This window comes from Nyctibius grandis, chromosome 28, assembly GCF_013368605.1.
Source record: "Nyctibius grandis isolate bNycGra1 chromosome 28, bNycGra1.pri, whole genome shotgun sequence".
In the NCBI taxonomy this organism is placed as follows: Eukaryota; Metazoa; Chordata; class Aves; order Nyctibiiformes; family Nyctibiidae; genus Nyctibius; species Nyctibius grandis.
In genome coordinates this window covers 5775575-5797648 of record NC_090685.1, presented here as the reverse complement: position 1 = coordinate 5797648, position 22074 = coordinate 5775575, and the positions used below count along the sequence as shown (strand labels likewise).

Here is a 22074-nt window from a genome sequence, read left to right as displayed (position 1 = left end):
AGAGAAGATAAACCACAGTTGCATGCCATGATTTTCTTTTTGCATCTGTGCTCTCCTTGCATCACGTGCCAGAGCTCTACAGGGACTGGAGGATCTGTCCTAGCATGAAGCATCAGCAGAAAATAAGTTATAAAATAAAGCTGGTAAGCGGGCAGTAACAAAAGGTGAGGCTGAAGAAGAACTCACCAGGGTGAAAAGGAATTCCAGGGTAAAATACTACAAATAGTAGCTTAACTATTTCTTGCTTAAACCTCCTTTAGTCCCAGGGGACTTGAATGCAGCATGAGATCAGGTTTTTGAAGGAGTGCAGAGGAGGTCAAAGGAATAGTTCATTAAACCTCTACGGCGTCCAGGGGAATGTTCACAATGAACAAATGGGTAGGAACTATTACAAAGAACAGGAACAGTGAGCTAAGTGTGAACAACGGCAGCAGGGAAGAGGCAAGATGGCTTTTATAGAGGGGAGTCATGTCTCACACATGTGAAGTTCTTTGGAGGATTCGGCTCCACACCCTCCATGCACATGCCTGCTGGTTGATATCATTTTCTGGGATCTCCAAAAGACATTTGATAAAGTTCCTTTGCCAAAAAGCCTTTAAAGAAAATAGTCTGGCACGGGACAAACAGGAGCCAACATAGAGGTGCTGGGGAGGGAGCAACTGTTAAGTTTCCCATGTGGAAGTTGCTTATCAGGAGGAGATTCTGGCCTATTTCTTTGGTTATTACTATCAGTGTGCCCTTCAATAAAGCCCAAGTCTGCTGCCTCAACACTGCTTAGTGGTCTTAAAGGCAGTAATTAATTGAGAAGTTAGAGCTCACATAACTCAAACATGGCAACCAGCAGATTCCTGGCATTTGGTTTCAAAGAAGAACAGAGACAATAACCTCAATCAAACTCGTACTTGGAGTGAAAAGATTACTTCCAGAGGCTGGAAAGAAAGTGAACCCACTCAAAGGACCCATCGAGCCTGCCAGGGTCAGACAAAGCCGCTCCCCGCCAGGGCCAGGCCGCGAGGGCCCACAGCAACTCAGCACAGCCCAGCCTGGCGCCATCCTGAAGCCAGAGAGAACAGCCATGAGCGGAGAAACGCAGAGGACAGCGTCACCCGAGGGACAGGCAGGAGTGAGAAGTCCCCCCCAGTAAACATGTCCCTCTGGGAAAGGTCATGGAGGAACAGGAAGCTGCACACAGCAATGACTCATGCACAAAATTACCCGCCAGAAAAAGCTCTTTTCATTCTCATGTGAGCCCAACTTCCAATCACAGCCTCTGAGACAGCCAGAAAACAAAATTCAGGACTGTTCTTTCCTCTTTATTCACAAATCGTTTCAGATGAGGAGAGGGCACCTGGGGAAAGGCAGAACTGTGTTTTCTTTTTCCTCTTTTTCTAAAGGAAATTCAAACGTCCTGGGAGAAAAAGGCGGGGAAGGATCCAGGGAAGAAAGGATTTTCTGGATTCGTATGAAAACACTCAAGTAGCATGAACACAACGACGAAAATCGGATTTTTAAAAAAGTACAACTGGCACCCTTTTGACTTAATATAAAAAAAAAAATCTGCTTCTGCCTTCCTTCTTCTGGTCTTTCAGTTATTTATTCACTTCTGTTCTGAAGGCATTTGCTTTGTTTTTCCCCATTTCTTCCATTCTTCTGGTACTAGTGTGTCCTGGAAAGAAAAATCCAAGAAATTAACTCTTCCAGGCAACAAAGCACTTCCCTGCACAGTAAAAGTGTCCCCAGACCCCTCATTCTCTCTCAAAAGAAGCTTGTCAGAGTGATAAAACCAGTACTGCAATGGAACGGAGGACTGACTTCAAGGAGGATGGAAATGGTCAGACAAAATGAAGGTTAATTTCTGGTGCATAAAGGGATGAATTAACCTTGTAAGATACAGAACTGAAGCCGGGCTGAATGCAAAGCCTGCAGGCACCTTAACTGCTCTTCTACTTTAAACAGGGTCAGTCTATCCACTTGGAATCAGCTGGTCCACATGAACACAAAGAAAAGATCTTCAGGTTCCCAAGATGAAGGAATCTACTGTGGGCACAGCAGACCCATCTTTTTGGGGTCCTTTTAGCTTCCAAGATGCCAGACAGTCATAGCTAAGGATGCTGAGCACTTGACAATCCAGCTCTAGAAGCTGGTAACAATACAGTCTTAACTGACATACCTGGGGCATCAGAAAACCCAGCAATAAATAAAAATGCTTGTGACTGCATGTGGCAGCAAAACGTAACTTACGGTTTGTGTATAATAAGTTATTTGCAAGATCTTCCAGGATTAGTCACAGCCCACAGGGAATTAAGGAGTTAAAATACCAGGCTGAGAAACAGAAAACATACAAGCTCTGGAGAACGCACTCATGATGCATTTGGTAACAGGCCACTAAAACGCTGAAAACCACTGGCCCAAAGCTACGGTACAAAGAAGCGTCCAGGCACCAGAACAGCACCAGCAGACACAGCCAGGATGCAGCCAGCATTCATCTACTACAACAAGCGACAGCCGTCTCCAGTTCCTCTCCAGTTACTTGTCATAGCTTGTTCTGTGCTCAACTACCTCAAAACACTCCAGGGAAAGAGGAGATAGTAACAGGGGGCTTTTCTATGGGGCATGATGCCAAATTCTCCACAGGTAATTTTCATGAAACCATCCTCCGTACTACCTGATCTGCAGACAGGAGCTCATAGCACAGTGCACATCGTTTCTGTGACACAGCCACCCACGCTGGTTTTGTTTTGCACTGCAAAAACTGAGCTCCATCCAACGCACTGTGTGTGCGTGTGCCTGAAGCACTGACGATGAACATGAGAGAAATCAGACGCTCACGAGATGTACCAGTGCAGCACGTTGTACAGGGATTACAGCCTCATCACAGGACTTGTCCCAGATGCTCTCTCCCTTCTCCAAAATAAACCAGTGCACTGAACGACAAAGCCACACACGCACATTCAGAACTGGGCAGCATGCAGAGCGGCAGGCAGTCCTACGCCACTGTGGATGTAACAAACTGGGACCTTACCTGCTCAGAACGAACAGAAACGAAGGGCTTTGCACTGCTAAATGATAATGGAGACCTATCAGGTGATGGTACTGAGGGGAGGGAGCTGGCTGCTGCTGCTGCCGCTGACTGAGCCATCATGACCAGTTCAGTCTAACAAACAGGAGTGTGAACCCTGGATTAAGTCGTGTTCTCAGCTGAACGAGGTGGTGCTGACCTGGCTTCTGCTGCACGCAGAGCTCTTGCCACCCCAAGCGAGGACAAAATTCAGCAGTCAGAGTGCCTGGCAGCTGAATAACCAGTACACTGCAGATGGGGACAGGGAGTACCAACAGCAGGATGGGAACAGCCCAGATATCAGCCATTTTCATCATGTTCTCCTCCAGCTGACATTACTAATAATTTATTTACAGGAACAATACTGCCTAAACTAGGTTGATTTCATCACCTGATAGCTGCTTGGTGCCCAAGACAGTATGTTCACATGTGCACATATTACCATACAGGCTTCAGATGATTAAGAAAATCACACAGTGACAATTTAGTCTCAGAGGACACATGCCACTAACACACAAACCCAGCTGTAGCCAAGGACACCCAAGGGCTGATTTAAAGCCCAGTAAGCAATGTTGGAAGGAAGCAGCTTCAGCTCAGCTATCTTTTTGCAAGAGGAGTGAATGATGACGTGAAATGAAACAGGCAGCATGCTCAGGAAAGGCAAATTCCAAAAAGGCCCTTACTTCTAGAAGGGCTGGTCACTAGCAAAACCCCCTTTTACCGCAGTGTTCTATACTTTGCCAACCTACTGCTCTGCTCTGCAGCAATCCTGCCAAAAGGAGAGAGGAAGAAAGGTTCAGAGAAGACAGGAAGGAGGAAAGCAGCCCTGCTCCAGGAACCAGAGCCAATGACAGACATGCAAAAAGCAAAACCAGGCCTTCTGGTAACTTCTGTAAAACCAGGGTTTACACAGTCCCCTTCCCACGCCCGCCAGTGGTCTCCACAGCAGAATAGCAGCTTTGCCTCAAAGTGCAATCTAGTTAATTATCACTGCACTCCAACATCCGAGACATGCTAGCAGCACGTTAACAAAATGATGTCTTTTCAAACTTTAAAGTCGTGTACAAAGGGTTTAACTTTAGCCTAAGGTAGAAGTTTTACTTTCAAATTTGCCATTGTACTTGCAGCTTCATGTCATTTACAGTGAAAAAGCATACAGACAACCCCTGCAGTGTTTTGAAGTAGGAACCAACCACCTGCATTTATGTGCTAACAGAAGCCCTGGTTGAGCGAAGACACTTAAAAGTAAGCTTCATTGTATTCTTTTTCCCCAAATCTGTATCCTAGGCAATCTGTAATCAATAACGATTTTATCATTACTCTTTAAATTAAAAAGGAAACATTATTAAATGACATAACATAGCCCCGTTGGCAACAAAATTCTAGTAGGAACTGTTATGCTAACAGAAGAAATTGCCGCAGTGGAGAGGGCTGGACTTCCAAGGGAGCAAGGCTGAGAAAGCTGGAAGGACGGTAAGGAAAGGGTTAATTACAATAATCATCCTCCCTGTTACAGCCATGCAAGGAGAGATGTTTTAAAGACAACAAATCAATGCAACCCCCCTGAAAATTATATTCTTGTGTTTTTTTTTTTCACAGCTCTTGTCCTGGTTTTAATACAGTGTAATCAAAAAAGTGAGCACCCAGGGATATCTATGCAAATAGGCATGCAAGGATAAACAACTCCTACTGGCTCAAAAAGGGGAAAGTAAGAAAAGCACAGGTTTGATGGCAAAGCAGGTCAATAAGATCATCTTCAAAGCCAAACTCTACATTAGTACAAAAGGGCAAAAACTTAAGTCTCACATGGAAACCCTGTGGGGCAGAAGTGAAGGGGAGAGAACGGTCTGACCTCTAATTAATGCACTGTATTGGGAGGTTGGCTCAGCAAACTGCCTGCAGGCTGCCTAAGCCATGGCACACTCACGAGATGCTGCGTGGCAGAAGACACAAGCATGAAGAATCAGTCGAATGCCAATAGAGAAACGAATGCTGTATCCCTAACATTTACCAGAATTTTCCCTGGTTTTGCTTGCATGTGTTGCCCTGTGCCTGTTGCTGCACACGTCCAGTAAGCATCTGCTTCCCTTTTCTCTATAATCCCCCTTTAGGTAGGGGAAGACAGCAGTAGAATACCCCTGCCTTACCTTCTTCCTCTTAGAACTTCTCACAAGCACAGCTCCAGAAGAGCTGGGCCTCTTTTGCATTTATAGTGGCTTTCATTATCTACCAATATTCTAAGAGCTTCATATATCATGTAGTAAAACAAATTTGTCAGTGAATGCATCTTGCCAAATGTGGGTTTCCCCATGTCCCAGTGCACATGCTCCCACCCTTCGCTTTCTCTGTGTGCCTGATCGCTTCAGCAAGTGGCCACGTGACTGTTCTCTCTGAAGGAGCAGTGAGATGTATCTCGGTGAGAGCAGCTCATTGCCCTGGTCAGTTCAAGCCCTTATTCTGAAACCAGGACTGAGCAGCCCGTCCCCACACACAAGATCCAGGAAACAAAAGCACCGTTGATACCGTATCAGTTACTGACACACGACAGCATCAATGTGATGTCCTCCCCACCGATTTTAAAAGCAGCTCCCACCAATGCACCCGTCCCTGGCTTACCGTTTCACTGCTTTCTGAGCCAGCATCCTGTTGCCTGCCAGGAATGTGATGCCACCCAAAATGGCCAAATACTTCAGAGTCTGGAACATGTTGAGCTGAGTCCAGTAGACATACATGAGGCCTAACATTGCTGTGAAAAAAAGAGAGAGCCCATGGCTGAAACTGCATTTCACAGACCAACCATTCGCTATCCTCAGAACAACTGTTACGTTGTACTGCCAGGCCTAAGCACTGGGTTTCTATCTCATCTCTGAAGCTCGGAAATGCAGATCTAAAGACTACACATTATTGCCAGGGGAAGAAGGCATCTGGGTCTCCGTAGTGGAGAAAAATGTGACACTGACAGCTTGCAACCAAGCCTCCTGTGGCAGAATTATGGATGTATTATAGACATTAAGGGCTATTAAAAGGAGGAGGATACTCTGGATTTCAATAGAGGGTATTAACCTTTGCACATTTGTAGGAGCTTACAGCTTTATAAAGCTTCCAATGAAACTGGCTTGGATTAAGCAATACACAGTCATTTGGGAAACAGCACATCCAATGTTCTCCCCACCTCCTATGTTTTCAAAATTCTGTCAAGACAGTAAATAACTGTGCAACCATGGGAACAATAAAATTGATGAAAAAAATTTGTCCAGCCAAAGAACAAGAGCTTTCACAGGACAAGCTTCAAAGAAAAGATGTAAATGGCAGTCCCGCAGGTTTCAATCCCCACAGAAACTCCCTGCTTAGAAAGGATAAACATGCAATAAAGAAAGTGTGACCTCTGGAAAGAAATAGTTCTATTAAGTACAGATAAATGGTGTGTGAGAGGAACCCAGATAATCACTGTTGTAAGCCTATGGCCCAAACAGATTTGTCACCATATTAACAACCATGAAAAGCAGGAAGGCAGATAAAAACAAGAGAACAAATGTTATGCTATTATGTCATTACAGTTAATAGACCACAAGCCCATTAACCACCAGGGCTCTCATCTGTACCTCCCAGGTGAGGTCAAACAAAGCAGAAAGCCTCTGACACTTACCAGCATGTCCCATGTGAAAAACAATGGTGCTGGGAGCAAAGCTGAAGTTGGAGATGTTGGCACCTATCTTTATCCACTAAAAGGAGAAGAAACAAAACCTGAGTTACAACAGCCTTGTAAACACAAGCTTTTGTTTTAAACTTCAATATCTTTCAAGCCTGTTTGCTTGAAGTTCTTCAGTGAACGCAGTGTATTCTCTACAGAAGCACTTATTTCCTACAAGAGGAACGGAGTACTAATTTTCCTACAGACAGCACTGTTGAGCTCCTTTAGTGAAAATTTCTCCTGCTGCTTCTGACTGCCCAAAGGCAGTTCCTCAATTATCTTTCTTAAACTGATGAGAGGGTATTGCTCCAAATCTACATTTTCCAGAAAAACAGACATTGCTATTTCTATCCAGCTGAATTAATTACAACTAAAAAGACAAAACAAGGCAAGGTTCTAGTTTTGGATGCGGCAGAAGAACAGCTATAGATACAACATGTTTGCTCATAAAAACAATTTCAGTTTTTAAAGTACAAAAGAGAAAGACACGAAGGATGGAAAACAGGAGCAGGAGTAACGAGATTTTTCACTAAAGTGTCATCAACATGTATATTGTGAACTCCAGAGACCAGTGGACACAACTATCTGAATGCCAGCTTTCAGTGAGGTTAGCTAATGGGAAATTACTGCCAAGCAAGTCAGGGATCAGTTTCATCCTCCAAATAAGGAGTAATTTAACTTGCCTAGATGAGATTTTGTATTGCATTAAGTTCAAAACACTGCTCTGATGATACAGTGAGTAGCAGCAGATGTTTCAACTACAGACACACAAATACCAATTACGTCCATAAATGGGAATCAACCTGGTAGGATTAAGTAACACAAATGTTGTGATGGATATATTAAGTGTGAGGCACAATCACTGCTTTTTTTCCTGTGGAAGTCTAATGTTAGTTATAACTTAATCTGCCCGCCGTTATTGAACATCCCCAGCAGAAGCACACTGAAGAAACTCACCCCACCTACTTCTACTTGGCAGCAGTGCTTTGCTGTTTTGACTATAAACTCAAAAAAACCCTCAACAGTTTAGGAAAGGGACAATACTGACATTTGCTAGCTAGACTGCAGCACTGCTGTGCTAGGCATGATTCACCAAGAGTTTTAATAAGAAGTTTAGCTGGCCAACCTCCTAAGTGACCTTGGACTAGATGGGAAACAAATTTTCTTCTTCTGTGGCCCAGTTCACTCACCAGAATGAGCAGCAAAAGCAGCGGGGAGAGAACCAATGCTGTGAAAGTGTTAGATACCACCGTGGGAGGCCTCTTCTCAGGCTCCCGGAAGAGGTGCTGCAAACAAACAAAACCAACTCATAAGTAGGAGTCCCTGGTGCTGTTCCCAGACGTTCCTTTGGATGATAAGCATTCCTCTTAAGGCAAAGACTGACTCTTTAAAGTAGTGTCTATTCCAGTCTCTGCACATGTGATCTCTTGCACAGCTAATTCTTCCTTGCACTCACAGAAGCACTTGCCAGCTTGTCGTCAGCACAGATGGCTGGAACGAAGCAAGAGGAATCTTCAGAAGCAGAGAGCTTTCTGTGGTGCTTACCTAGTCACATTTTTGTGTTTGAATCGTCTCAGTGACACCAGCTGCTCTCACTCAGGTAGGCCACACAGCTTATTTATTCATACTCCAGAGGACTGCAACAAATTTCTTTCCATTAAGCAGTAACTCTGGTCTTCCTTTAATTACATTACTTATGCAGCATTATTTTTTTTAAATGAGAGATGATTTTTCAAAAATAAATTACCATGAGAACAAATAATACCAGTAGGACTAGCCCCCCCATCTCCACACATAATTTTTGGTTTTGACTGTACCTGGATTTCAGGTTTGGGAACAAAGAGGTTTTTGGACTGGACTGTGGATGGCACATCCTCTTCTGGGAATTTGATCACAACATCAGCCTGAAATGAATCATGCAGCTTCATGAAGCTTGATCTTAATATATTCCATTACTATGGCATATTTCCTTATTTGTCAATCTACAATTGACATGATTTTTAAACGGAACTAAGAAAAAGCCACCAGATTTTTTTAAAGAAGCAATTTCTCCTAAACAGAGGCAGCAATGCCATTCACCCATCAGTAAGAGTTGGGTTTATTTCCAGCACAGCAAGCACAGAATAGCTAAATCTTGAAGTGCTAGCTGTGAAATTACAATCAAACCCATAAATGTTCTGAAGTTTCTGTTCCACCACACGATGAAATGAATGTTCATTTCAGTCTTGTATTGATGCTTACTTAAAAACTTAAAATGAACAGCAAACCTCAGAGTCCATAAACGGCCAAAAGGACTCGGCTTTACTACAAAGAACAAAGACACTTGAGCTTTTTTCTTCCAAGCCTGTCCCATGCCCTCCTGTTAGGCTGCCAGTAATCTCAAACCCACATCACCACACTCCCAGCTACATACCACATTCCACAGGATTGGGTTTTCCAGAGTGGCATCTCCAATTATCAAGTAAAGAGTGTAGGTACCAGAGGCAGAGTCAAATTCTGTCTTTCTTTCAGAGGTATCCAGTTCAAACTTGTATACATTCTTGTTATCTGGTTCTGCAACAAACACTACCTCCTGGCCAGTCTTTTGGTTGTGAAGTCGGACAAAAGTCTGAAAGGAAAGATTGTAACATTTCTGGAATATCTCACAGTGAATTTACAAATGTCAGTAAAATGAGAGATTTACCCCCAAATCAAAAAGCACAAATTAACAAAAGCTGAGAGTGTAAACTGGGAGCTCGGGTGTCTGGATCCCTGCAAATCAGCAAAGTTCAGTGTCTCTTGGCGTAACTACATTAACACAGGACCAAGACTGTCCAGTAGCCCACCTGGGGTACAGGGCAATATATTGAATGTTACTCAAGAAGGTATGTGCAACAGCATACAACAGGGATGTATGTATGTATGGTTTGGGTTTTTTTTTTTTCCTATTTTACACAGAAATAAAATTTTAAAGAAAGTCTACATTCAAGGACTTTTTCAGCCAACAATCTATATTAAGAAATCAGAAGCGTGCTTTCACAGTGCAGACTACCTGCTCTCATTTTATTGAGTTAAATAAGACACGGTACCAGAGCCAGAAGAGGCTTCACTTAACATACAGCCAAAACAAATGAACTGAATCCACTTCCCACCTACCAAGACCAGTGATGTTTCACAGTCTGTGTCAGAAACATAAGGCTTCTCAAAATCTATCAAATCTTTTCAAGAGCAACTGTCACCTCAGATACTTCAAGGTGGAACATCTCTGTGACACAGTAATGAGAAAAATTTCTCCTAACCTGGTGAGGGATGAGTTCAGCTCCACTGTTCACGTCTATCAGCTGGAAGGATAAAGCAAAATTCTGATGGCTGTCAGCAGTGAATGAGCCCTTGGCTTTGGCTGGGTAGGCTACCCTAGGAGGGAAGAACAGAACTGAGGGGATCTTCCAAGAGAAGGTCTGGTGTTCAAAGAAACTGAGGCATGCAAGCCTGTCTAGCAGTATGGCAGTCTACTCAGCACAGATGGGCTATTTTATCAAAAAGTCAGGAGAACTAACACATCTTTTTCTTCCACCATAAATTTAATGAAAAGAAACAAATGCAATTGTTTAGCAGGATTTTTGTGAGCTACATACCTTGCCCATTTTCAGGTAAAACAGTTGTTTGTTGTAAGGTTCAGAGGAACACCAGAAGGTTTTGCTAATACTACACCCCACATTCCATTTAGCCAAGGCTATGCTACAACCAGAGGTGTGATGGCAGCAGAACAGAAAAAACAGACACTCAAACTTCAGCACAGGAGGCTGTATCACACACACACACACAGAGGGGCCTCAGAGAAGTTGTGCAACCTGAATTAAACTCCATGCCTTACATTTTAACTGATGTCAGTTAAAAAAACAACTGCATTAAGTTCAAGTACACCTAACAATGGTATGGCCACACCCCCTGAATACAGTGTACATTTTGCTTTAGAGCATCTCTACTGAAGCCCAGTAATAGCAGAAACATTAATTCTTTTAACCTGCTTTTGCTACAGTGAGGTGCCAACAAAGGAACAGAAGACACAGGTTGCCTGGCTTCTGTAAGTACTTATTTCAGTATTAAGGAAAACCACCCATAAAAATAATCAGTATTCTCCCAATGAACTCACAGGTTTAAGAGAAATAGCATGGGTGGAATTCTGTAGTTACTCCAGTACAAGATTCCTCTGGTTTAGCTGAAGTAGGGAAAGCTCAGAAGAGCTCCAGTCTGGAGTCAGAGTTGCCCCTTAAAGGATCACACACACTGAGTCGTTTTACCTGGTTGTTTTTGGCGCAATGCTCTGATCTTTATCCACAGTAGAAAGATCTACATTAGTGATCCCCACTTCCGTGGAAACTTTCACTTTCAGCTGCAACAAAACACAATAGAAAATTACTCGGAGCACTCTACATGTACTAATTATGGTCAAGTTCACTGCAGAAGCTTTAGCTCTTCTGTCCCCTTCCCCAAAGGGGGTCTTACACTAAGCCAAAGACAGAACCTAACCTGAACAGAAGGATCTACAGCGATTTACCTTCTGGCAAAGCTCCTGCATCAGTCACCAACCCTAACCCATCCCCTTCCTCCATGCACAAGCAGCCAGCTCTGAAGACACCAGCTTCTCAGTCATGTTGGAGTTAGCTACCCTTCAGAGATCTGTTTTTAATGAAACAGTCCAACTATCCTGATCCAACCAGTTTTCCTTTTAAACTATCAAAACTAGCTATTAAAGATTACATCACACACGATACAGCTTCGAACTGCATGTGCACATGTACTTCTGCTTGCTGGGTAGCGATTTGAGACGAGAGAGGTCTCCAGACAGCAACCAGCTATGCCTTTATTGGCTCCTAAAGCCTAACAGGTTTCTGCTGATTTTATTACCAGCAGGCAAAAGCCAAAGCATTCTTGCAGACCTGCACTTTGTCCAGCGAGCCTTCCTTCAGAGTCACAGCAGTTATCACTCAGTGCAGGGCAGCCAGTGAGGCCCTGCCATTTATCACACTCCTTTGTGCTCAGTATAAACCCTGAGCAGAGAAATGGCATCCTGCCCTCTCCCCAGCCCCAAACCACAGACCGTCTAGGCAGTGAACCTCGGTGGGTTTCACTGATTTCAATCCTTCTCTCAAACCCAAGCCATTACTGCAGTCTGTAGTTTTTAATTAGCACATTTGCTCTCACAGCTTACAAATGCGCCCCTGGAGAATTAAAGTTGCGTTGCCAAGATATTTCTCATCATACACTACAATTTGTTATTACAGGTTTGCTCATGTGAACCAGCCCCACACCCTCACCCTGAAAAATAATTCACAGGGAACCAGTGGGGAAAAATACGTAAAAACACAAACCACACTATTCAGGTCAGACTTCAAAGACAACAGTCTCAGCAGTTCCTTTACAACAAAAAGTATAATTTAAGATAGAGGTCACCCCAGAAAATGGATCCATTAACGTGTAGACTATTCAGTCTAACTTTAGCAAAGCCTTAGTTTGTTCCAAGATGGGAGCAAATAAACATGGACTAATGAAATATTAATTTAAAAAAAGTTACGTGAAGGCAACTCAGAGCTGCTGCACACAGCCCCTCCAACCCAACAGTACGCAAACATCTCTCAAATATTTTAATGCCAGGAAATGCAGTCTCTGCCTGGAGTAATAACCCACTGGTTTAGCTCATTAGTGTCAAAACGATGGTGCATTAAGGACAATTAATGCTAATAACAGTAAGGAAAAAAAGCAGTTCCCCCAGCAGTCCTCCCCCATAACAATGTGTTTTATCAGAAGCAGTTCACACAAAGCGGCCCCAGCGTTAATGCATTCCCACCAGTCCCTCTGTGTGCCAGCAGCGAGCTCAAGCAGGACCAATCAATCCCCTTTTGACACTCCTGAGTGCCATTACTACTACAATGACAACATCAATTTGATACACAGAGTAAAGGGCAGCAGTTGTAAATAAGTGTCTTCCTCCACTCCAAGCTGATCACGTTGAAAGACTTTAAAAGCTAGTCTTTTCCTTAAACAGGTGATTGAGCACAAAAACTAACCCTGGGAATAGACATCCCTGGAGAAGAGCATTCTCAGCTGTTGACCTGAGGTGACTATATGAGTAGCCACAGAGGTCACACTCACACTCTATCAAACCCGAGGGAAAGTAAAACTGAGTGTTTCTATAAAACTCTTCTTCGAAAAGGTGTAACAGTTTTTGCCATCAAAAAGGGGGTATGTATGCATGAAATTAAGACTTCATTTGCGTAGGTCAGTGTTTCTCCACTACAAAAGCATCACCATATACACAGTTAGGAGATGCCAAAAGACCCCGCTGCCTCTTCTCTAGGGCTCTAGAGCTTATACAGACAACAACAAACGCTCAGCTTCCATATATCAGACATTCACCAGACAACTGCTAGCCAAGCCTTGAGATTTACAGACTCAAACCTTGAATGCTCTGAAGAACTAACGTTCTTAGGAACCATTTTTGCATAGCTAATTTGGGCTGCTATATAAACACTTCCACTGTTAGCCTTTGCTCATCTGCTGTCAGATCAGCATCTAAGTGAAAAGTCAGTTTTGAAATTTACACAAATCTCTCTTGATCATATATTAATCTGGTTACTGGCCATAATCCAATGCATTACAGAAAAATATGTGATAAAAATGCCATACAACTGGCAACATCCTTAGCAGGTATAAATAAAAAGCTGTTTCAGTGACAGGCACAGAATTAAAACTCCATCAAAAAGCATACCCACCTCAACTTTGTTAGCAATAAATCGCTCATCTCCATCAACACTGATAGAGAAATCATAATATCCGCTTGCAGGTTTCACATTCATGAAGTTCAGCTCAAAGACGTCTCTGTAAAAAAAGCAAGGTGTTAAGTATCCTCTAGGACACTAACAACAGCCTACAAATAAGTAACATCTTGCTACCCAGAAGTCTCTAAATATGCTAGATTAAGCAGGCAAACAGACAAGTGCAGCACAAAAGTAACATTGCTAAGTGCAGCGGGAAAAGAATTCTTCAAAGTTCCCCTGAAGTCAGAAGAACATTGCAATTCCCCTCTCCCAACAAAAAGGAAAAGCAACATAGATTCCCCATCACTACCAACTGTGCTCAGTCACCCATTACCAACAAAACATGACGACTGCATTTTGAGTTCTCTCTGATGGAAGGGCACATAAGGAAAATAAGTCCAACACTGTTTAAATAACACTTGTTTGCCTTACAAACTGTAAAAATTAGATTATATTCTTACCCTGACAGAACAAATGCTGTCTGTTGAAGGACAGTGGCTTTGCTAGATGCAGACTTGGCATAGTCAAGCTTTACAGAAGCTTGAGTCAGCGGCTGGGACATAACATCAGTCACTTGTAGCTACAAGAGAAACGAGAGTTTCTGTGAGACCCATTGTCCCAGAAGGAATGCAGGAGCACAGACAGCTCACTGCTCCTCTGCACTGTACACCCAGATTCACTTAGTTCCCCTGCCCAGCATCCCAGATTCACCTAGTTCTTCCTAACATAACTAGGAAAGCTAAAGTTTGTAATCAGCAGAGCTGACTTCGAGACAGTGCCTTCTCCAGGTAGCATCCAGTAATCCTGGATAAGCAGAGGTTCCTAAGAATCCCTTCAGAAAAGCACTAAAACCCCAGATCTACTGGAGCTAAAAATGAAAGGCATCACCTTACACATTCAGCCAGCCCAGACCTACAATACTGAAGACAGAGCCAAGAGATAAGTTGAGATTTGGGGCTAAGGACTCACCCTGAGTATGGGCTGGTGGTGAGACACAGCTGCAGGCCCATCGGGGACAATAATGACAGGCAAGTGGTAGCGGTTCCGGGATAAAGAACCTGCAGCACAAGCAACGCTGAAGGCCTCTGAGAGCGTCTCAAAGTTTTTCTTGCTAAAAATTGCATTCATCAACTGGATAATTTGATCCTGAAAGAGGAAAAGCAAGTCACATACAAACACCAGCAGTTTACCACAACATCACAAACTGGCTCAGTATAATGTTATTAATGAAAACATCATTCATAAAGACTGTTTAGTTTCCCATTTGCTTTAACAATAACTCAAGTTATGAGGTAACCCAAAATTAGCTACCGTTTGAATGTCACATTAACATTCTTATTCTTGGCGGGGAAGTTCCAACCACAATCGCTGTAATTGTGCTGAAAACTTGCAAAACCAGAATTTGGATCTACCACCTCAAACTATGTGTTTCAGAATGGAAGATGCCGTCAGCTCAACCACCCAGACTGTGTGCAGCTGCAAAAAGACAATTTGGCTCCAGGAGCCGTACAACTGTCTTCATACAGTGGAGGAGGACTAGGCTAGATGGCCTGGCTACTTGCCAAGCTGGGAAGGCCACAGAGAGGTGATGCAAAGCATCCTAATGGCTCTGGAAGGAGCCAGTCTAGGCCCATGCAGGCTTATCCCCTTTGGCCCAGCAGTGTCCTCAAGCTAAGAGGATTAGCTTTAAAGCAGTACCACCAGGAGCACAGAGCCAGCTCTGGCCCTGGGATGTGCCAAAGTTAATTTGTTCTCTCTGAAGTAGGAGTGGGACCATGTCCCCCAGCTGGTTCTGCAGTCTGACTTTGTAGGGTTAGTGTATCTGAGCCACACTCCGCAGGGTATGCCATATTATTCAGATTCTTCCATTGCTCCCTACTAGTCTGGAAAACAGAGGGTTTTGTTACCCTTACTTTGATCCAATGAAAGGATTGTGGGCTAAATTCTAATCAGAAATGAGAATAATCAAAGACAATCCCAGATAAAGCAACAGGCACACACTTTAGTAACCTAGAAAGAACGCTTTTAAATGAAATCCACTGCATCTCAAATTTTCACCCTCCTACTTGTATTAATGAGCACCAACGTACATGACATAACTAGAGAAAGCATCCAACAGATGCTACAGAACTCCCACATAGCACAAATCCTGCAGTGTTTTTCATTTGTATGGAGGGCATGGCATAGCTCCAGACCTTAATCAGCAACTGACACTCTCATTTATATTATAGGAAAAAAAAGGGGGGGAGCTATTTTTTTCAAATACTACATGTTAATTTTTAAAGAGTTTTGTGGCATTCTGGAGGCACTCTCACCAGTCACAAGAGATAAAGCTTTAAGCTCCAACAATAGCACTTCTGACAGCACAGCTCTGAAACAATACTAAACAATTTTCCTTAATTGGTCTTTTTTTTTTAACATCATTTGGACGCTGACAGTTTGAATTGTGTGTAGCAGAATCACCACCTCAGAAATGACATCAAAATTACTTTGCATTAGTCTGTTTGGCAGCAGCATGGAAGAGAGCCAGGAACGAACTCAGATGTCTTACACTGGCTTCTGTCTCAACCCTGCCACTTTGGCTTGTGCTTTAGGGAGCTGCCATTCTCAATCAAAAGTACATCTACCTCAGTTAACTTGTTGTGGAAAAAACCCTACTGAGTGGATAGCTCACAGTAATGATTGTTAGCTTAATCAAGCTCAAAAGAAATTTCCAACAGTCTTTCACTTTAGTCAACAAGTTTTTGCATCTGGATTCCTGTAGATGTATGGTACTAATGTTGTCTCCCTTTCAGGCACCCCAAACTAGGGTGCCTGCATTTCCTCACAGGCAAATAACATTTGCAAAACACTTTGAAATGTTGGAAAGTGCCAGATGAGTGCCAAATACCAGAACAAACTCTGAAACAAGAGGGTTTTTTTCAACAGCTTGTCTCAATAAACAAAGAAAAACTAGGCCTCATTTGAAATTTCCTTCTGTACATTTGAAAAAGTAAAAAAACCACCAAACAAAATTCAGCCTGTGATCTTGAAGGTGGAATTTCCTCCTACATTCTGTTACTCAGCATTCCCTCTGACATGTCCCTTTTCAATGAGTGTGCTCATTATTTTTTCCAGTTGAAACTCTACCCAGTTATACCGGCCTCTTGCACCACACAACAGGGACCAGGCAGATCCTTTTTGTGAGCTACAGAGTGCAAGGGAGGCAAAGGCAGGTACAGACCTCCTTCATTGCTGGCTCTGTACCCACATGGTCCGACAGCTTATAGGCAGCAGCAACAAACAGTGCAGTAGTCTCAATTCCTTCTTCAAACTGCAGATAAACTCCACCCAAGTCATCCAGGCGAGCAACAAGATCCTGACAGAAAGAGTTATTAAAATTTAAATTGCATTCCAGTAGATCCACAGAAGTTAATTGCTAGGCCTGTAATCAAGAGTATCTGTATGGGATCACTGAAGTATTTTGTAACAGTCATTTAAAAAGAGGAAGAAACAGAAGCCTTTAGTGGATTTAATTACATTTAAAAGTCATGACTTTCTGTGGCTCAGTCCACTGTGAAACAGTTAAAAGTCCAGAAGAAATATCTGCTTGAAAGGAAGAGCCAAGCCAACCCACGTCATGAGGCAAGGAATTAGCCAGGTTGGTTTTTAATTTCATGCTTCACGTTAATACATCTTTTAGTACTACAGAGGTCTAAAATTCCCGAGTAATTAGAGACCGTAGCGTGTTCCTACCTCTATCTCCTCAACAATGCCACTCAGATCTGCCTGCTGGGACAAGTAAGATGCCGTCTCCAAAGCCTGGATGGTTCTTAAACAAGAACAAAACCAAACAACTGTATGATTTTCCTTCCTTCAAAGCCAAACATCATCCAAATCAAAGCAACTACAGTTTCTGTTCTGAATGAAGTGTAAAAGAGCTGTTACAGCATTCAGTTGACTCAAGGCAATGAATCTGAAATGATTTAGTGGAAACTTAGAATTCGTTAGGGAACGCCACTTTAGCTGCATCAGCGCTGTAATAAACTCACAGATTCAAAGGCAGAGAAGAAAGCAAACTTTGATCCTCCCCCAGGACAGATCCCAGACTTGCTACTGAGGCTTCCAGGAATCAATTTTTTCCATTAACAAAGCAAGTTTTAAAGTTTCCCTTTCTTCCCTAGCTTTTGAGGAAATCTCTATCTCTCACAGTAAAATTACTTAATTCTTTGGTGATAAATGCCAAGACTCCTTCCTCTTACTGGCATGTTTTTCCACCTCACAGTACAGGCATCCCAACCACAAACAAGAGGGCTGAGGAAGAGCATCTGTGCTACTGCAACTGTAAATGACACAGAACCATGGCTGGGTTTTAAGAAACAAAAATGTTGTGAATCTTTCTAATAAAGAGGAGGCTTCTTTGGGACGTGTCCTCTTTACTGACCATTATTCTTGAACTAAAGGGAAAACATAAGCTCATTTGCAAAAATCACAGAGAAAATAGCCCAAATCTGTATTTTTCTTTCCCCAAAGGGACAATAATGAACTGGACAAATACATCAAATGAAAACACAGCACCTACCCTACTACATCTATATTACAAAAATTAAGTGTTAAATATCCTCTACTCCAAAATCCAACTGCCTAGAGGATAAACATGCAACAGTGAACCATTTCCATCTGAAAGACTCACGCCAGCACACTTTCTTCTTTGCTAAGACGAGCCGTAAGAGCACTGAGTGCTTCCTGAGATGCTAAAGGAAGGCCAAAGCCACTCAGGGCCCCAACGGCGTGGAAGATCTGGGTGACGGACGAATCCTCACTGACAGCTGCAAGAAGTAGTTCCCTTGTCTCATTTGAAATGGTAACCTGAGGAAGAACACAGCAAACACGTTGATTCACACTGGAGAAAACAAGGCCTTCGAGTCCCCACTCATTTCTTCCTGGAGCAACACACTTGACTTGTGAACTATTATAAGGTTTTGGGAAAAAGCCCTTTATCATTCATTATCTTTTAGTTTAATTAATTAAATCCCTATGTTTTGCTGTTAACTATCAATTAGGATAATCCACGATTCAGATTTATCCTGGTAACACACTACTGTGTTTCATCTGGCATCACATCATTGTGCAGCAGCTGGTGGTACTGATAAGAAACAGGGCTTGGATAACCCACCCACAATTCAGCAAGGGTGGGCTGCGTTTGTGTCACTGCAGTGTTTCATCACAGGGTTTACATGCAAACAGTTTATCATCTGCCCAAAGTTTTTAATTGACACAGCTGCTGTGAAATCTATTAAAATGTGCTGGCTCCCTTTTTCTTAGCCACCAATGTTTAATCAAGAAACATGCCCTCAGATTTACCACGGACCAAATACTTGCTTCATATCTTTACACTTTGCCATGTATAGAGTACTCACAGACACATAGTAAGTTATTTGCCTAAGACACAACTGAGTACAACCCACTAAAAGAAAGTAAAAGTTATGCATAAAATAAAACCAAGAAAAAGGTCAAGGTAAATATTTCCTTGGCAACATTTGTCTTCAGAGCTCAGGGCTCCAAACTCACCTCACAGCCAGACAGGACCCGGATGGACTGCGCGGCGTAGAAGAGGGAATCCACACTGCTGGAGTCCACGTGAGACTTGATGAAATCGCACGCAGCCTGTGAAGAAAGAGAAGTTAACTTACGGCAACAGTCCTGACCTAAGCTACTGCACGGAGATTTAAATGATACTCTCAGACAACTTCACGTACACTGCTGTGCATGTTTATACTGAAAAAAGTAATATTTCTGATGCAGCAGAGACTAGAACCCCTCAGATACTACTCTGCTAAGTGCTGCATGGAAACAAAGGTGAGTCCTGCTAAAAGAGATAACCGACTTTCACATAAACTCAACTGCAACCAGAATTCAAATTTAAATTGAGTATAATTATAAAACCTATCAAACTAAAAGTCCCCTGCGTATATTTAGTAAGGAAAATCTCCCAGGACAGAGAACAGATGAGCAAAATTCTGTGGGTGAGCTTCCTTCCCAGCTCTATATCACAATCATTAACGGATGCAGAATATATAAAGCACACAAAAAGAGAAGTCGGGTAAGCAGCTACAGTATGAAAGCAAGCAATGAGACTGCTCATTAATCTGTACCCAGTTTATTGTTAACTGACAACTAGATAGATGGATGATTAAGATTCCATTTAAACAAGAAAATAATCAAGAATTTAACTGCTCATATTCAAAGACCAGTGATTTATGTACGTGGACAACAGGCCTTTACAAGTAGGACAGGATTTTATTGCTACAGTTACCCTGGAACACTGATATATGTTCAAGCATTATGCCTAGCTATTATTTTTACTACCTCTACCTTTTAAATAGCCTCACCCCATAAAGAGGTACACTGTCCAGGAAAAAAGTCTCATCACAAACGTCAAGGAACAAATAAATGACTGTTTACCTGCACAAGCAAAGGCTGTATTACCATTGCCAGAACCAGGAACTACTACAAAACCCAGCCACGCTGACATAAACAAAAGCAGCAACTCCCAGCCCAGCCCGCAGGTGAGCAGTACCTGACCCCAGCAAGGTGTGCAGTGTGGTGAACCACAACATCTTCACGAGCCTCTCAGTTGGGAGTTTGTGGTGCAAATACACAACACTCAAAGCGAAACTAAGTCCAAATGGTTTAGAACCAGTGAACTAGATGAATTTATGATGAAAAAACAAACTTATATTTACAGCTCAGGTGCGTAGGTAAACACGTATGTAAGGAGGTTGTTATAAGGACAACCTGCAACACTTAAACTAGAAATGCTTAAAGACGTGAAACTGCAGTACGCATCATGCTGACACCACAAGCCTTTGTTTCTAGTCTGCACACAAGGGAACATATTTTATAAATAAAAACAGCAAGATCAAGTGACCTGGCTGAATTTGGCACTGGAACTGGAATGAAATAAGGAGAGCTCTATTTCAGTGGACAGCAATGCAAACATGCCGCAGGCAAAAATCTTTTTCACAGAACGGTGAAGCAAACTGACGGCTACAGTAACACCGCAGCAGGCTGGGGAGGAGCGAGCCCTGAAGCCACCGTTTGGAAGCATTTAGGAGAGCCCATGGCACTGTCCGCCCGGACAAGGACGCAGCTCACCCAGGCAGCGCACCCCAAGGCCTGTCAGCCGTCAGCAGTGGTGTGCACTGAGGGTCGCTGAGAACGCAACGCACGGGTGCTGACAGCACCGGGAACGCGCAGCACAGCAGAGAAACTCGCTCTGCCTCATCCTCCGCTGCTGCGCCGCGCCTGCAGGCCCCCAGCGCAGCGAAGCGCCCTTGTGCCGAGCCGCACGGCCTCGGGCGCGCAGCACAGCCGGTACCGCCGGCGGCGGGGCGAGGCCCTCACCGCTCACCTTTTCGTCCGCCACCCGCACCCCCAGGCAGCCGAGGCCCACGACGGAGTAGAAGGCGGCCTGCACGTCGGCGAAGGGCCGCTCCAGCGCCGCCCGCAGCCGGGCCAGGTCGCGGGCGGTGAGGCGGTGGCTGGGGGCCAGGGCCTGGGCACCGGTGACGAGAAGGAGGAGGCTGAGGGCTGCCGCCCGGCACAGCCGCAGGCCTGCGGAGAGACGAGCGAGTTACCCCGCGGCCCGCCGCCCGCTCGCCCTCCCCCCGCCCGCTCTCCGCCGCGGCCCCGCGCCTCACCCGGCGCCGCCATGATGCCGCGCGCCTCCTGCGCCACGGCGCCGCTTCCGCCCCGCGCCCCGCCCCGGCCCGCACCACCGCGCCCACGCCACGGGGGAGGAGGGAGGGACGTCGCATTTTACGAGTGGGGCCCAGCCCTACGGGCGCCCGCCGCAGACACCGCGGAGCTGTGACAGAAACAGGCCGCAGGGGCCGGGAGGGGGGACGGTGGGGCCCGGGCGGCGGCGGGGCTGCCCGTGAAGAGACAGCGGCGGCTCCCCTGGGCGGCGGGAGTGGTACGGGCCTGCGGGCGGGGGCGGCTCCTGGCGGGGATGTGGGCTGCGCTGATTGGCCGAGCCGCCCGCGGCGCTCAGCGCGCCACGGCGCCTTAAAGGGGCAGCGGCGGGGAGGAGCGTGGGGTGTGTGTCAGTGTCACGTTCTGTCGTGTTGTGGTATTTTATATCGCGCCATTACTGCCGCGCCAGGCTGTGCCACGCCATGGCGTGCTGCGTCCCACCACGGCACGTCGTATGGTGCTGTGCCACACCACCGCGTGCCATGCCATGCCATGCCATGCCATGTCCTGCCGTGCTGTTCCATGTCGCACCATCCCACGCCGTGCCGTGCCAGCCCACGCCGTTGGGAGCTCCCCACGCCGCTGGTCGCAGAGCCGCAGCGTCCCCGCTGTCCCGTGTCTCAGCACGTTCCCCGCAGCCGTGGTGCGAAGGCGCTTCCACCCCCCAGGGAAGGGCCGTGGCCTGCTGGGGTGTCAGCAAACCCCCGAACACCCCGGGACTCAGCAGAGCAGCCCCGAGCGATGAGGGCCTGCTGACCCACCCGGGACAGAGTTACCCCTTCCACCCCCGA

The 22074-nt window shown here is 44.8% G+C and overlaps 1 protein-coding gene across 2 annotated transcripts; it reads right to left on the bottom strand.

Moving 5' to 3' along the window:
- Positions 1 to 1298: 1298 nt before the first annotated feature.
- Positions 1299 to 21271, bottom strand: RPN2 (ribophorin II). 2 transcript variants are annotated; one of them, XM_068419641.1, is made up of 18 exons: positions 21229 to 21271; positions 20940 to 21142; positions 19097 to 19192; positions 18219 to 18394; positions 17282 to 17357; positions 16770 to 16904; positions 14516 to 14692; positions 14008 to 14126; positions 13502 to 13607; positions 11030 to 11121; positions 10028 to 10142; positions 9163 to 9357; positions 8567 to 8653; positions 7940 to 8035; positions 6705 to 6780; positions 5675 to 5804; positions 3742 to 3827; positions 1299 to 1666 (listed from the first exon to the last, which is right to left on the bottom strand). In XM_068419641.1, the coding sequence occupies exons 1-17, from the start codon at positions 21239 to 21241 to the stop codon at positions 3776 to 3778; spliced, it is 1944 nt and encodes a 647-aa protein (XP_068275742.1). In that variant the 5' UTR covers positions 21242 to 21271; the 3' UTR covers positions 1299 to 1666; positions 3742 to 3775. The 2 variants fall into 2 exon arrangements, with proteins under 2 accessions (XP_068275742.1, XP_068275743.1); XM_068419642.1 differs by lacking the exon at positions 3742 to 3827.
- Between the last annotated feature and the right edge of the window lie 803 nt (positions 21272 to 22074).

What these genes read in the sequence shown, in the direction of transcription:
- RPN2 (XM_068419641.1), bottom strand. An exon ending in ACCCAATCCTGTGGAATGTG is followed by an intron (nt 8,654 to 9,162) that starts GTATGTAGCTGG and finishes GATTCATTTCAG; the next exon opens with GCTGATGTTGTGATCAAATT. An exon ending in TTCCCAAACCTGAAATCCAG is followed by an intron (nt 8,036 to 8,566) that starts GTACAGTCAAAA and finishes GTTTGTTTGCAG; the next exon opens with CACCTCTTCCGGGAGCCTGA.